This window comes from Taeniopygia guttata, chromosome 4 (genome assembly GCF_048771995.1).
Source record: "Taeniopygia guttata chromosome 4, bTaeGut7.mat, whole genome shotgun sequence".
Taxonomy (NCBI): Eukaryota; Metazoa; Chordata; class Aves; order Passeriformes; family Estrildidae; genus Taeniopygia; species Taeniopygia guttata.
Genome location: NC_133028.1, coordinates 8,332,455 through 8,345,343, shown reverse-complemented (window position 1 = coordinate 8,345,343; position 12,889 = coordinate 8,332,455). Strand labels below are relative to the sequence as shown.

Genomic DNA, 12,889 nt, shown 5'->3' with positions numbered 1-12,889 from the left:
ATAGCCAAATACTTTATAGACTTTAGAAATAAAATAAAAGAATTGGGTAAAAATAAAGTTTTAAAAGAAAAGCATCAATTCTTAGAAACCATCTAACAATTCAATGTAGCTTGGGACTGAGGCTACCATTCTGTTTGCCTGAGCATGAGCATTACGTGCAGCTATTAATGCACACACAGAGAATATTCAGATCCCTCCACATCTAAACAAGAAATTGAATATTGTTCCTCCTTGAAATCTGCATCCTTCTTATTCTGGAATGGTCTAACTTGCATCACCAGTCTTTCCAGCTGATTTGGACTCTCAAAGAAAAGTGAAAATGTAAAGAATAATGCCAGTCCTGCCCCATTTTCAAACTCTCTTGACAAAGAGAACAATCTATAGTTTTGTCACTTAAATTTTTCAGAAAAGTGCAGTGTCACTTTGATTTAAACAGCAAAAGGTGCTCAAGGCTAATGAAGACAAGCTGATGTCTTAGCAGGTTTTCAGAAAGTTCATGGTTCAGAGCAGGAATCAAATGATGACTGCCCTGACTGGAAGGAAAACTGTAGGCAGATCAATATAAGAATAGAATATCTGCAGATATTTGCATTTCTTTGCTCATGGCATCCATGTCTGGAACTCTTGTTCTTATGCTTTAAATCACTTTTTAAACTTCAGGTGTTTAGAGGTCTTGAAAATGTCATCTCTGCCACTTCCCAACTCTACGAAGCCACAGCTGGAGCAGCAAGATGGAGTTGGAAGGTTAAGGAATATCTACATAGAGATTAAACTGCAAACACATATAAATGAATTCTGTGCTTGAAACTGGAGGAACAGGCCAAAATATTTTACATTGTGATTTTTATTTAATAAGTTGACAATACCTGAAAGTGTGATGGCCACCTGCAAGTGGAATTGACATAATTTCTCTGCCCCAGACATCTTTCAGTGCAGTCACAAAGCAAGAGGCACCACGTAATGTAGAACAGGGAATAAAACAGGACAGGGTTTACAGCGAGAAGGATTCACGAGTATTCTGATGACCACATTATATTTGTGTGTAACAGTTTGGATTTAACAGGAACCTTTTGAATTTTGAGGAGAAAAATATTCACATCTTGTGGGAGGCACAGCAGCACATTTCCATCACCTGGAACTCACAGTAGGTCTAGAGCATCATCCTCATGTTTGCTCTGACCCTGCCTCCAGCAGGTTTTGTTCAATGCATCCCACTGCTTATTTGCAAAGGGACAGCAAACAGCCATTCTCTGGTCACTTATGGTTTATAAACTTCTGTCACCCTCTCCAGCCATCTCTTGACTAGACTGAAGGTTCCCAGTCTGTACACTGCTTCTGCTTATCCTAGCTCCTTTGTCAGCACTTTATATGGTTCTATAAAAATGGTCTTGAGTCTTGCCACTCTGTCATATTAAACCTGATTTTACATACTCATATTCTCCAAAAGTTTCCATTTTCACTTGCCCAGAACAGATATTCTAGTTGCTGGGTGCAATTCCCACACCTCCCTGCCAATGCTTTCTCAGTACTGGTGGCATATTTGCTGCTCTCCTGTCATTTGGGTGGTTTTGAACAAGAATTAATACAGAACAGTAATTGAACTAAAAGAGAATAGGTAAGGTGAACTTCAAAAGAGCATGCAAAAATCTCTACTAGGAAAATCCTGCTTGTATTGGAGCTTCTTCAGATTGAAAGGAACCTTAAATTTTTCAGATTCTGTGGAAGAAAATGAGAGTTATTCCCCTTTCCCCATGTATCCCCATCCTGGCTGGGTAAACAGCCCAATTCTGTCCTGTGTTTCACTTCCCCAGTTCCAACAAAGTGAATAATGAAGTAGAGGTGCAGCAAAACGACTGAAGGAATTCAAAATGGTCAGGTTTTCTTTTGTTCAAGCCAATGTCCGAGCAATCACCAAGGGAAACATTAATTAAAATCGATAGGTGTTTCCATCTGGCAAACATGGCTGGGTTCTTGTCCACACCTGTAACAAGCCAGTGAGATTATGCCAAGCTGGGTGACAGTCCACAGAATAATTCATCTGAAACTGATCTGTTCTGGGACTTTCTCCAAGATCTGCAACAGGAATGTTAATTTTTAGGTAAAAAGGGGTCTTTCCACACAATGTCTTCCCTGCACAGGCGAGTCCCTCTTCCCTGAGAATGAGATGCTGATGTTGCTCACACCATAGTCACTCACTCCATGGTAAATTGGTGTGTCACTCGTTGCTCTGGCAGTGCTGCCAGCTGGACTAAAGGGGCTGCTGACCTGAGGAGTATCAGCCTCACCAGCCACACCTGCAGAGACTGCAGCCCTGGAGTGCCCTGAGAACTCCCTGGGATTAGGGGGAGGGCAGTGCCAGAATGGAAGAGAGAACTGAGGTTGAAAGGGAGAAGAGAGGACAGGTTCAGAGCAAAGCAGGGGAACAAAGCCAAGCCAGAACAAGATGGGACAAGCCAAGTGCAGCAAAAGCCAAGGAGCTCTGAGAAGCCATTGTGCTGCAGCCAGGACGGGCTGAAGCCCTCCAAAGGAGGCTTTGCTCCCAGAAATGCTGAGAGTGCTGTGCCATGGATAAGGACTGCTGCCCCTTCCCACTCTCTGGGAGGGGAGCTGCAGGTGAGGCTTGCACTGACTGACTTTGCCAAGCAGCCCGAAATGAGCAGTGCCAGTGCTCCCATGCTGTGTGAACATAGTGACAAACACAGCACAGCTGCTCCCTGAGGGAATTTGGGACAATAACATCAGCATCCACTCTCCCATTCAGACTTGGCTTCTGTGCTGGCCTGTGTCCTGGTCACACACAGAAGGGCATGCTGCACTTCTCAGTGTACAGGGATTGGTTTTCCCAGCTCTGGACAGGTCTGGGAAGGCACTCAGGTCCCTGTGGTGTTCCCCTGCTCCCCCAGCTGCTGTTACCATACCCACAGATGCAGAGCAGTACTTGTGTTTCCTCTCTCATCCGTTTCCAGCAAAGTCACACCAATTTATTTACAGAAGCACAGGCACAGGCATGAACTTTCTTCCAAATTCAGCTGAAGAGATTTTTACCTTCAGATGTCCCACCCATTCCCAAGCCAAGTCTCAATGCTGGAAACATTTGAGACAGCTCTAAATCACATCAAACAAACTCCAAGCAGCTCCTCACAGTGCTCAGCCTATTTCAGACTTGTGAGTGGACACAGTATCTTACAATAAAGGGGGAGAGGTGAGGATGAAACAATCTCAGCTTTCAGGTACAAAAGTCTTTCTTCATGGCTGAAATAGAAGGAGCAGTTTCCAAAGGCAGCTACAAGGGAAAACCAAAACTTTTGGAACTGGGTCCATCATAGGATGGACTGAATATGTGTGACCTAATCTCTGTGTTTCACTTGAAGCAAAATAAGGCACAGTCTCACAAAGAAACTTCCTGGCACTGCACAGAGCTGTCCTTCAGTGTGATGCTGAGCAGTTGCAGGTGGCAGCATTCGACACAGCTGGAACTGGCCAGGCTGCCTAGTCATACCCTGATTCTCCTTTTCACTCTGTCCATTTGACTGCTAAAATAAAGCTACTCAGAAATTCACTAGGTTAAGAATGGGGTGATCAGGGAAGAAGGGGAAGAACCAATCATTTTAATTAAAAAAAATAATACTCTTCTGCAGGACAACAGAGGGCCCAGCACTGAGATTTAAACTGTTTTGGTCCAAGAGCAGCAGATGTGTAGCTCCTCATGACACACACCCCATTACAGCTGACAGAACTACAACGTGCCTGAAGGTGGAACAGCACAGACAACAAACAGAAAGGACTTAATCATCTTTAATACACAGGCAAAGCCTACAGAGACTACAGTGTCATGTCTCAGTGTAACTGGGTAAGTTGCCACAGACATATGTTCATATTAAAGACAAAAAACAGCTGCACGTGTGTCTAGGGCAGTGTCCTCCAAAATTGTCTTGGGGGGTTACACTTGGCATATTCCAATTTAAAAATCAAAGCAGGTACATTTCCCCCCACCCCCACCCTAATATCAAGTAACAGATTTGCTGAATTGAGCCCTTACTGGCAATCCAGCAGATGTGAAAAGAGGGTACTTTTAAAAAAAAATATACAGAACAGACATACATCAGACACAGGCCCCAGTTTCAGTACATTGGGGCATACATGCTTGCCACATGAACTCCATAAAGCTGTATTTTATACAGCTGCATTTTAAAAACTGCTGGACAGGTGAGCCTCCCCTGGGGTCTCCAGGATTCAGTTCAGCAGATTGGCAGCTACGCAGTCGCACAGATTTCTCTTTTCCACCTGAAGAAGCAGAGTTTCGGTCTATAAGAGGGAGGAACAACATCATCAAAAAACAAATGTCAGCATTGTAAAACTAATTAGCTCCCAAAGAAAATTCCATTTTATTTTTATTCTACAATTTGGAACTAGTGGTATGATGTAGATTTTGGGGTAAAAATCAGACTTATTGTTTACTGCTCTACAAAATTATTTTGCTTTTGTGGTATTAATTGGCATACCAACTAGCATTACTTCCTGTGACATGGAGAGTTATTTTTCTTTCTTATAATCTTATTTCAACAGCACAAACTAGAGCGTAAGTTCAGAAATTCATTAGAGGCTTAAGCCCCCTCCCCACCCCTCCCAAATCATGTCAGAAGTTTTATTTTACTTAAAAACAGACTCCAAATTTAAAATTAGACTATGACTCTCATGGAAGAAATTAACTTCTCCTGTTTAACTTTCTCCTGATAATACAAAACTTCAGTAGTTACTGATAATATGCTTTGGAGCCTAAAAGAGATGAGAGGTGCTGAGCTGGCATGGAACCATCACAATTCAAACATGAGATGAGATTCCTGGCTTCTTTAAGGAAAGGGGTCCCAAACGGGTGAAAGCAGAAGTCTCTGGGTTCAACAGAGGTTCATCAATATCAGAAGATCTCAGTTGCCCACAGATCCCTGGTTCTGAAGCAACGAGGGTGGATTGGGAACTTCTGAGAGCTGGAGCTGGGCATGATCTGAAAGGCTGCGCGCTCTCAGCCTTCCCTAGTGAGAAAGGGTTGGGGACCAGGGAGGGGACAGCAGGGTACATAAGGAAATTTGGGAATCCTTCCTGTCTAGCACATATACACACACTTGGGTTTTCCTGGCTCTCTGGAGCACTTGCTGCTTCAGTAGCAGCATGATGCAGCAGATATGTTTGACATCAACATCATATCTTCACCTCAGCTGGTCTATCGTGACCTGAAGCTGTACCTGAAAATCCGGCTGATCCAAGAGAATTCCTCCTTTATTGTCATGGGACAATATTGGGACTTCCCCAGTAGCTGTGGGAAGTCACCAAATTAACCCCCACTGGTGGAACCAGCTACACATGAAAAAAAAGGCATTATGAAGACTACCAGCTCTAAATGCCAATCAAACCATCCTTAATCTGCCTGACTTGCAATTTCTGTGTGAGATGGAGTTGCCATGTGATTAAAGGCTGTGTTTTAAAAGCTGTGTTATCCATTGGCCCACATCAGCTAAAGGCACTTAGAGCAGAGCTGGGTTGAAGCATCCTGCTCTGCATTTGCCTTCTTAGTGCAGGAAAAGCCATCTGCTGCTCAGGCTTTTTTTTTTTTTTTTTTTTTTCCAGATGATAAATCTCAGGAAAAAAATGACAACCATGCGGTTTTATATTAAATCAGGTATCACTTCTGATTGTTTCAGCTGCCCTGCAAAGCTGAAAAGATCTGATCAGACTTTGCTTATCATTGAAAAGACATTTAATCACCACCTTCTCACCACCTCACTGACATCATTTGCCATGGTTTGAATAAGGGAGGTTGACAGCATGCCAACATTTTTGAGCTGAGCCCCAAGGCTGCTTACCATCTTATATATCTTAAATAACATTTTCAAGCCTTTCTTTTTATTTTCAGGGACACATCTAGCTTACTGTGCTTTAAACATTCTAAACAACCACAGGCAGTTTGTAAAGCAATAAAGAGCAGTGGTTGTGGTGGGAGCAGCTCCCTCCCAGCAGCACAAAGCTCCTCTCCCCAGTTCATGATCACATATGACACTTTGGCTGAGTGGTGAACCACAGATATTCCCAGAAAATACTACCCAGAGTTAATTCTCACCGCCAAAGTAACTATTCCAGTCTGCTCTGAGGGACCAGCAGCAACAAAAAACAGGACAGAGAGGGGTAAACAGATCTGAATGTAGAAATCAGCCTGTCAGAAGAGGTCTGTGACCCTTCTGATGCAGCCAGCCTGACAATTAGTGAGGGACCATCACACCAGGGCAGGTTACAAACACAGCCAGTTTGGAAAGGGAAGGAGATCCAGACTATGGCCTTCATTAAAGGGTCTGTGACCTATGCCAGAGTCAGTTTGCTGTGAGACACCATGTAGATCAACCCAGGGCCAAATGAAGTGTGAAAGCTCTTGAGCAATATTCTTGTGCAATAAAATTATATACAGGCTTCCCCTGTACAGAACTGCAGGGTAAGATGTGCAGGAGGAATTAAATGAGAATTTCCTCTCTAAGCTTTTGGGAATCCCTCCCCCTCCAACACAGTTAGGAGCTGCTTAGTCATCATCTAACAATCTTGTCTGCAAACAAAGGAGAGTTTTTCAAGGAAATTAATATCTCCGGTGGGAATATTAACAAAGGGAATTGTATTTTCAGGGACAGGAATATTTACCCCACAAAGCAGCAAAACAGATTAAAATAGTCAAATGTGAAATATATGTGGCTGAAAGCAGTGGTCCTAAAACCATCAGTTTGCATTAAATTGTGCCACAGCTGAATAATAAAAGTAAGAATTAAAATACCCTAGAAGACAGTTCCAAGAATCCTCAACTGTTAAATATTTCCATGTCTTTTGAGGACGTAGGCAGAATTCCTAGCTTAATGGCTGGACTAGGTCTGTTCCAGTCATGGGGAAATGAAGGACTTCAATATGAATTTAATTATTTAGATTTTAAAGTGATAGGTTTGTTTTCATGGGAATATATCACATTTTCAGGCTTGCTGTCAAATCTACAAGTGTGAAAGCCAATAATAGGATATTAATCTCAGCTGACTTTTTTTCTAGCCTCATTTTATCTCTTTGGCTGTCTTTTATTTTTAGTTTTTGAAAAGTATTAAAACACAGTTGCCATCTTTGGGGTTCTTATTGCTACTTCTGCTTTGGACATCTGTGTTTTATAAAGTTTTTCTCTTGGTCTGCAAGCTGAAGGTTTCATAAAGGTCACTGCCATTGCCAGACACCCAGAGAAAACCTCAGGAGATTTTGCATCAAGATGTAGAAGTTCTGATGAGAAGTTCAAAGGTTTGTAGAAGTGCTAGAACCACTTTACAGCACAATCTGAACATCTTGTTTGGGCTGCATAAAGTGCTCAGTGGATTCATTAGCAAGATTTCTTCATGAAGCCCAAAATATATTTGACCTGTAATTATTGAACAGATTTTGTTTGGCTGTAAATGTGCTACATACCAATCTGGTTCTGCTGGAATGTTTGTTTATTTTTTTGTAGTAGGTCACAATTCAAAGCCTCTTCATTCATGCATTTGTGTTTTCACTAAACATCAAGGACCCTGCTTGAAGTAACCTCAAGCCATTCCTCAAAGACAACAGTTCACAGCCTTTGACCTGTGAACAACCTTCACCATAAATCAGACAAGCAGAAAAGCTTCAGTGCCTTCTGTTGAGCAATCTGTGCAGGAGTGCATCTGTAGCACTTCAGCTAAAGGGCACACAGGAGGTGGGGACAAAGCCACCCTCCTGGGACACCTCCATCTGACAGCAGCTGGGACACAGGTAAGCACAGATTGCAGCTGCAGCAGCAAGAGACAGATTCAACATCCCCCACAGAGGGCAGGTACCACCCCTGGCAGATTCTGCACACTGACTGCAACCAAACAAGTTTCATCCCCTAGGCTCTTCTACTTTGTGGCATTTTTCATCATTATGAAATCAGAGAAATGTAAAAACTCTCTGTGGATGAGGTTTCCTCCCTTAGCTTCTCCCCAGAGATAAAAGCATGTGCAGGGGAATATTTTATTTTAGTAGGCGTTCCTTTTGGGTAATAAATATAAATTATACTCTCACCTTACTCTCCCTGACATAAAAACAAAGGCGTGTGCTCAGCATTTGGAGTGATAAAAGCAGTACTAATGGCTCTAATTTGGCAAGAGTAGGGTAGTCAGTTCACACTTTCCTATACTTCCTATTGTCCCTGATACCCCAAAGCAGAAGAATTCCACGATTATTTCATAGAGAGGTGAAATGTAATTAACCAGCCTCACCTTAGAACACAGGACAGCACAGTTCACCAAGTGTGCAAAATCCATCCACCTTATCTACTTTTACCCACAGAATTTTCTTTTACATTGAAGAAAAAAAAAAAAAGACATTTACTGTTTCCTTACCCTTGTGTCTAGATTATATGCTGTCTTCTTTAAATCCTGCAGAGCTCTCTGCATGAACTCAAAGGCATGGCAATCAACACAGGGGCGGCCTAGGAGAGCATTCAGTAGAGAATCATGACTATATGGCATGAAGAATTAACTAGAAGGATTAAACAGTGATTTTGAGTATCAGAAAGAGTCCACAGGGTAAGTACTGATGTTGGTACTCCTGAACAACACAGGTAATTTTAACTGGTTCACTGTGATGGTCCACCCAGTCTCTCAATTGTAAAATAATTACTTCAAATTTACATTAATATTTTTCTTCCTGCCATATTGCTGTTCCTCTCTTCCTTCCACAGCTCATTGTATAGAAACATTAAACCCTTAACTTGAACCTTTCATTTTGCTCCACTAATCCTGGGTTTTCCAACTTTATCATCAAATTTTCAACTTTAAATTTTCGACTTTATCATCAGATTTTTCAGAAATTATGTCTGAAAACATGAACCTGTTCCCTAGAGAAATCTTGTCTCCTGATATAACAAAGTGAGCTCTAAAAAGAAAACTAATGGAATAAAACTGACAATATCATAAAGACAGACCACTTCAGCCTCTAGCTTTGGATATGATACAGCTTTGCCCAAGCTATCAGCAGGCATTGCTGGTAAGCAGAGCTGCTGCAACCTGGATTTATTGGAGTGTTCCCAGATCCAGACACTGAGACTGAAGGGCACAAGGCTTGCTTTGCCTTGATCACCACGGAACACAGACCTGTGCCCCAGCAGACAGCACCAAACACCTTCAACTCATCAGGCTCATCTGCCCTCGTTTGCCTCTCCGTGCCTGTGCATGGCTGACAGCCTCACCAGAGATCCTGCGCAAGAGAGAAATTCTGAGCCCAGGTTTAGTTTGCACTTTGGGGTCTGGTGTGAATGAAAGGAGGGAATCTGGGCTAATGTTGGAAAATGCTGCTGTGCCTGTGTCCTGTCTGTAAGCCCATTTTGCCAACACTTGATGTTGGACTGTACATGCCTCTGACACGCTGGACAATGACCTTCCAGCTCACTGAGCGAGTGATCTGAGTGCTAACCAGCAACCAGGAATTCTGCCTGCTGGAGAAAGGGAGCCTGCCAAATTCAATAACTGGCTAAGAAAAAAAATTAAAAAAAGGAAAAAAAAGGAAAAGAGATAAAACCCCCACACTAAACAGTATTAAAGACCTGCTCCATCACTGTTGTACCATCACCCAACTTCAGTGCTACTGTATTTGCACTGGACAAAAGAAAGGACAGTAATTTTTCACATCAACAACTTGATGCAAGGACCTGTCATTATGCTTATAAAGTAAAATAAACTCAACACAGACCAGCAAAGGAGAATTAGATGGTTGAATACCCCAAGACTAGGTGTTGACAAAACACTTTCTTGGCATCTTCATTGTGAATTTTTTCTAATAAAAATTCATTACTTTAAAACAGCAAACATTCTCAAGAACAAAATATAATGAACAGAGAATGTCAGTTGAAAAAGAACAAGCCTCAGTAATGTCTCTAAAAAGCAAACATGGTGATTGCTGGCACGGAAAGGGCTAACACAATGGACAGAAGAAAAGGTGCAGAACAGTGGCAGATTTCAGCAACAAGCAGAGGGTGAAGAGCTTTGGTTGCATGAGCAAAACAGCACTGGTAGATTATCAGGTTGTGGTTTTAAAACAATGTAGGCAAGACATATCCAAAATAGTTTGAACTATTTGGGCAAATTTCAGAGTGCTGCAACATGAGAACTGCAGTAGGGGCTGTAGGAGAGGACTGCAGGGTGGTACATACTTTCAGCTGGTATGGCTGTTCCTGCTTCTTGGTCAGCTCTGACAGGCTCCGTGACCAGTAGTGCAACCACAAAAACAAAAGGAACTGTAAGGATGGCTCTCCTCAGAAGGCAGGGTGCCAGCATCTTGGGAAGGGGTGCTTCTCTCCTTGTCAAGAGACAAACACGTTAGTGAAGGAACACTACAGATACACAAGGGGTTTGTTACAAAGAATTTAATGTCCCTGATGACTAAAGCGCTGTCAGTCTTCCACTGAAAGACAACAAAATACCAGAAGGTCTAGAGCATGGAGAAAAGTTCTCTGTACCTTTCCAGAGTGTACATATAACTCAACTGTGAGAGAACATCCCTACACTAGATAAGAAGTCCCTATAGTGTTCTTGGTTTCATTTGAGGATAAGGGTGCCAGCAGCTTTGCCTGGTCTATAAATTTTTTCTAACTATACAGTTACAGACATGAATCTGGAGAGCTGGTTCATTGTTATACTTTGAGATCAAAACTTCAGGGATTACAGAGCTGGCTGAAACAGAACCTGGAAACAAGGTCTTTGGCCTCTGGCTTGCTTTCCTGCATCATCTTCTCACAAGTATAATAACCAAAGGTAACCACTAGCATTACACAGCATGCTAATTATAAAAACTCCTTTATGAAAGTATTTGAAGGAAAAGACTTTTGTTAAATCTCCACAAATTCATAGGTAGACTTTCTAATGGTAAATCCATCAAAACTCTTTGGCCTTCTGTTTCCCCTCCTAATCTGGGCTTCAGGCCAATATTTGCAGCCATCCATTTGTTCTTGAACACCACACCCAGGCCACACCATGCCCAGACCTGGGTACAGCTTGGTCCAGCAAGAGTTTCCCTTCACACAGAGGCAAGTTTTTTTATAAGTTTCAAATTAAGTATTCTCTTGACCCAACAGATTGCAAGCACTTGTTAGAGACTTCAATCCAAGCCTTAAGGACTCTGACACACTGCTAGGGAGGTCCTTAGCTCAGCCAAGTTTACTTTTCATTCCTGTATATCAAAATGGAAGAAAGACAGACTAAAGTAAGGCTAAATTAGGACAATACAATAAAATCCACATAAAAAATCCATTCACCTAACTGTGGTAAAGCAGGACAGCATCCTGCCTCTTTTGGATTTTCAAGTTGGTGCTTATTGAGCAAAAGATGTTGCATAAGAGCATTAGATCTGCATGTACTGAATGCAAGAGTACAGCGCTCCCCAGAACAGATTGTATTTCACATTTAGAAAGGCAGTAGAGGGAGGCAGGAAAGGGAAGGGTTTTCCCCATTTTGCCACAAACACAGAACAGAACAAAACTGTTCTTCAATATGTGCAATCCACCTTTTCAGACACAGCTAAAGTGAAGCTGCAAATTCTGCACGAACCCTTGCAGCATGTGCAAACCAGCAATTCAGCCAGGGAAGGAGCAGCATTATACCCATCCCCTTCCTGTGCACCTCAATCTAAACACAAGAGTAGGGAATGGCTCAGAAGCAAGAGATAACCATGTATAAGTAGAGTCACAGATATACTTGAACCCAAGCAACAAAAAAATAGGATAATATAATTTCTATACTGTCGTATTGGGTTTCCTGTTGCACCCACTATTCAGATCTGATGGGATTTTTTTTTTTTATCTCTATCATCCCTAAAATAAAGGGATTAAAATCACTACAAGTGGCTTGATTTTCTGTTTTAATTAATGGTGATCTGCAATCAAAACAAGTACAATCAAAAATACCAGTCTTTGCAATAGGATGCAGCAGAGTGTCTCCAAAAATACTAAATTAGGACAATACCAGCCTCTTTTGGAAGCACCTGATGAAGAAGCCTCTGGTCACTAGGAGCTGAGGCTATTCTCATAGTTGACTATGAGACTATAAAGGTTCAACAAAACAAAACAGACACACTGTTAAACTTTCTTTGGGTGCCTTACCCATCACCCACCCCAGAGTCAGCTCAGCTTTGTACGTGAGCCCCACTGCAAAACAACTGTTCCTCTAGGGCAGCAATCATCCTAAATCACACCTAACTCCTGCCTCTTAGTTATTGCATGGGAATTTGCAAGGAATAATCATGACAGGCTCCAAGGGTGGTCCCTCTCTGCCGTGCAGCTGGGAACAGAGAGAGATCTGTGCATGGACTTCTAAGAAAGAGAAAAGTCACCCCCTTTAACAAAGATAAAAATATCAGTACCTGATCTTTCTCTTGTCTTTGTGATGGTTTCTTTGAAATGGCCGCTGCAAACTGCTACGAGAACAAGTGCAGCATTTCTGAGCATGTGCACTGTCTCTTTTTAACCTTCTCTGAAAGAGGTTATTACTATGGGGAGATTTCTGCCATGGCAACAATGCAGAGCACTGCAGCACGCAGCGCAGATTTAAAGAGGCACGGCTGTGCAGCCCAGGTCTGGGGAAGGATGGTTCTGCGCTGACATGCGAGATCCAGCAGTGACTCACCTGCTCTGGGTAAGGGTTTTAAAGCCAGGCCATTTGATTTATCTCTCTTGAAGTCTGCTGAGTGGTTTTCCTGAAGTCTGAGCAGCTGGATGGGGCACCTGATTCCAGCAATTTGCTTCCCTAGGGCTTGAAAATAACCATGACAAACTACATCTGCTTTATGGGAGAGGAGGAGAGAGCAGGGATTGCACTCGGGAATTGCTCAG

The 12,889-nt window shown here is 42.4% G+C and overlaps 1 protein-coding gene across 1 annotated transcript; it reads right to left on the bottom strand.

The window, feature by feature from the left end:
- Nucleotides 1-3,777: 3,777 nt before the first annotated feature.
- Nucleotides 3,778-12,517, bottom strand: LOC100190442 (uncharacterized). Its single transcript, NM_001197253.1, is given in 4 exon segments — nt 3,778-4,305; nt 8,409-8,497; nt 10,217-10,362; nt 12,421-12,517. Coding segments are annotated over 3 exon segments (285 nt in total). The 5' UTR covers nt 10,341-10,362; nt 12,421-12,517; the 3' UTR covers nt 3,778-4,233.
- Between the last annotated feature and the right edge of the window lie 372 nt (nt 12,518-12,889).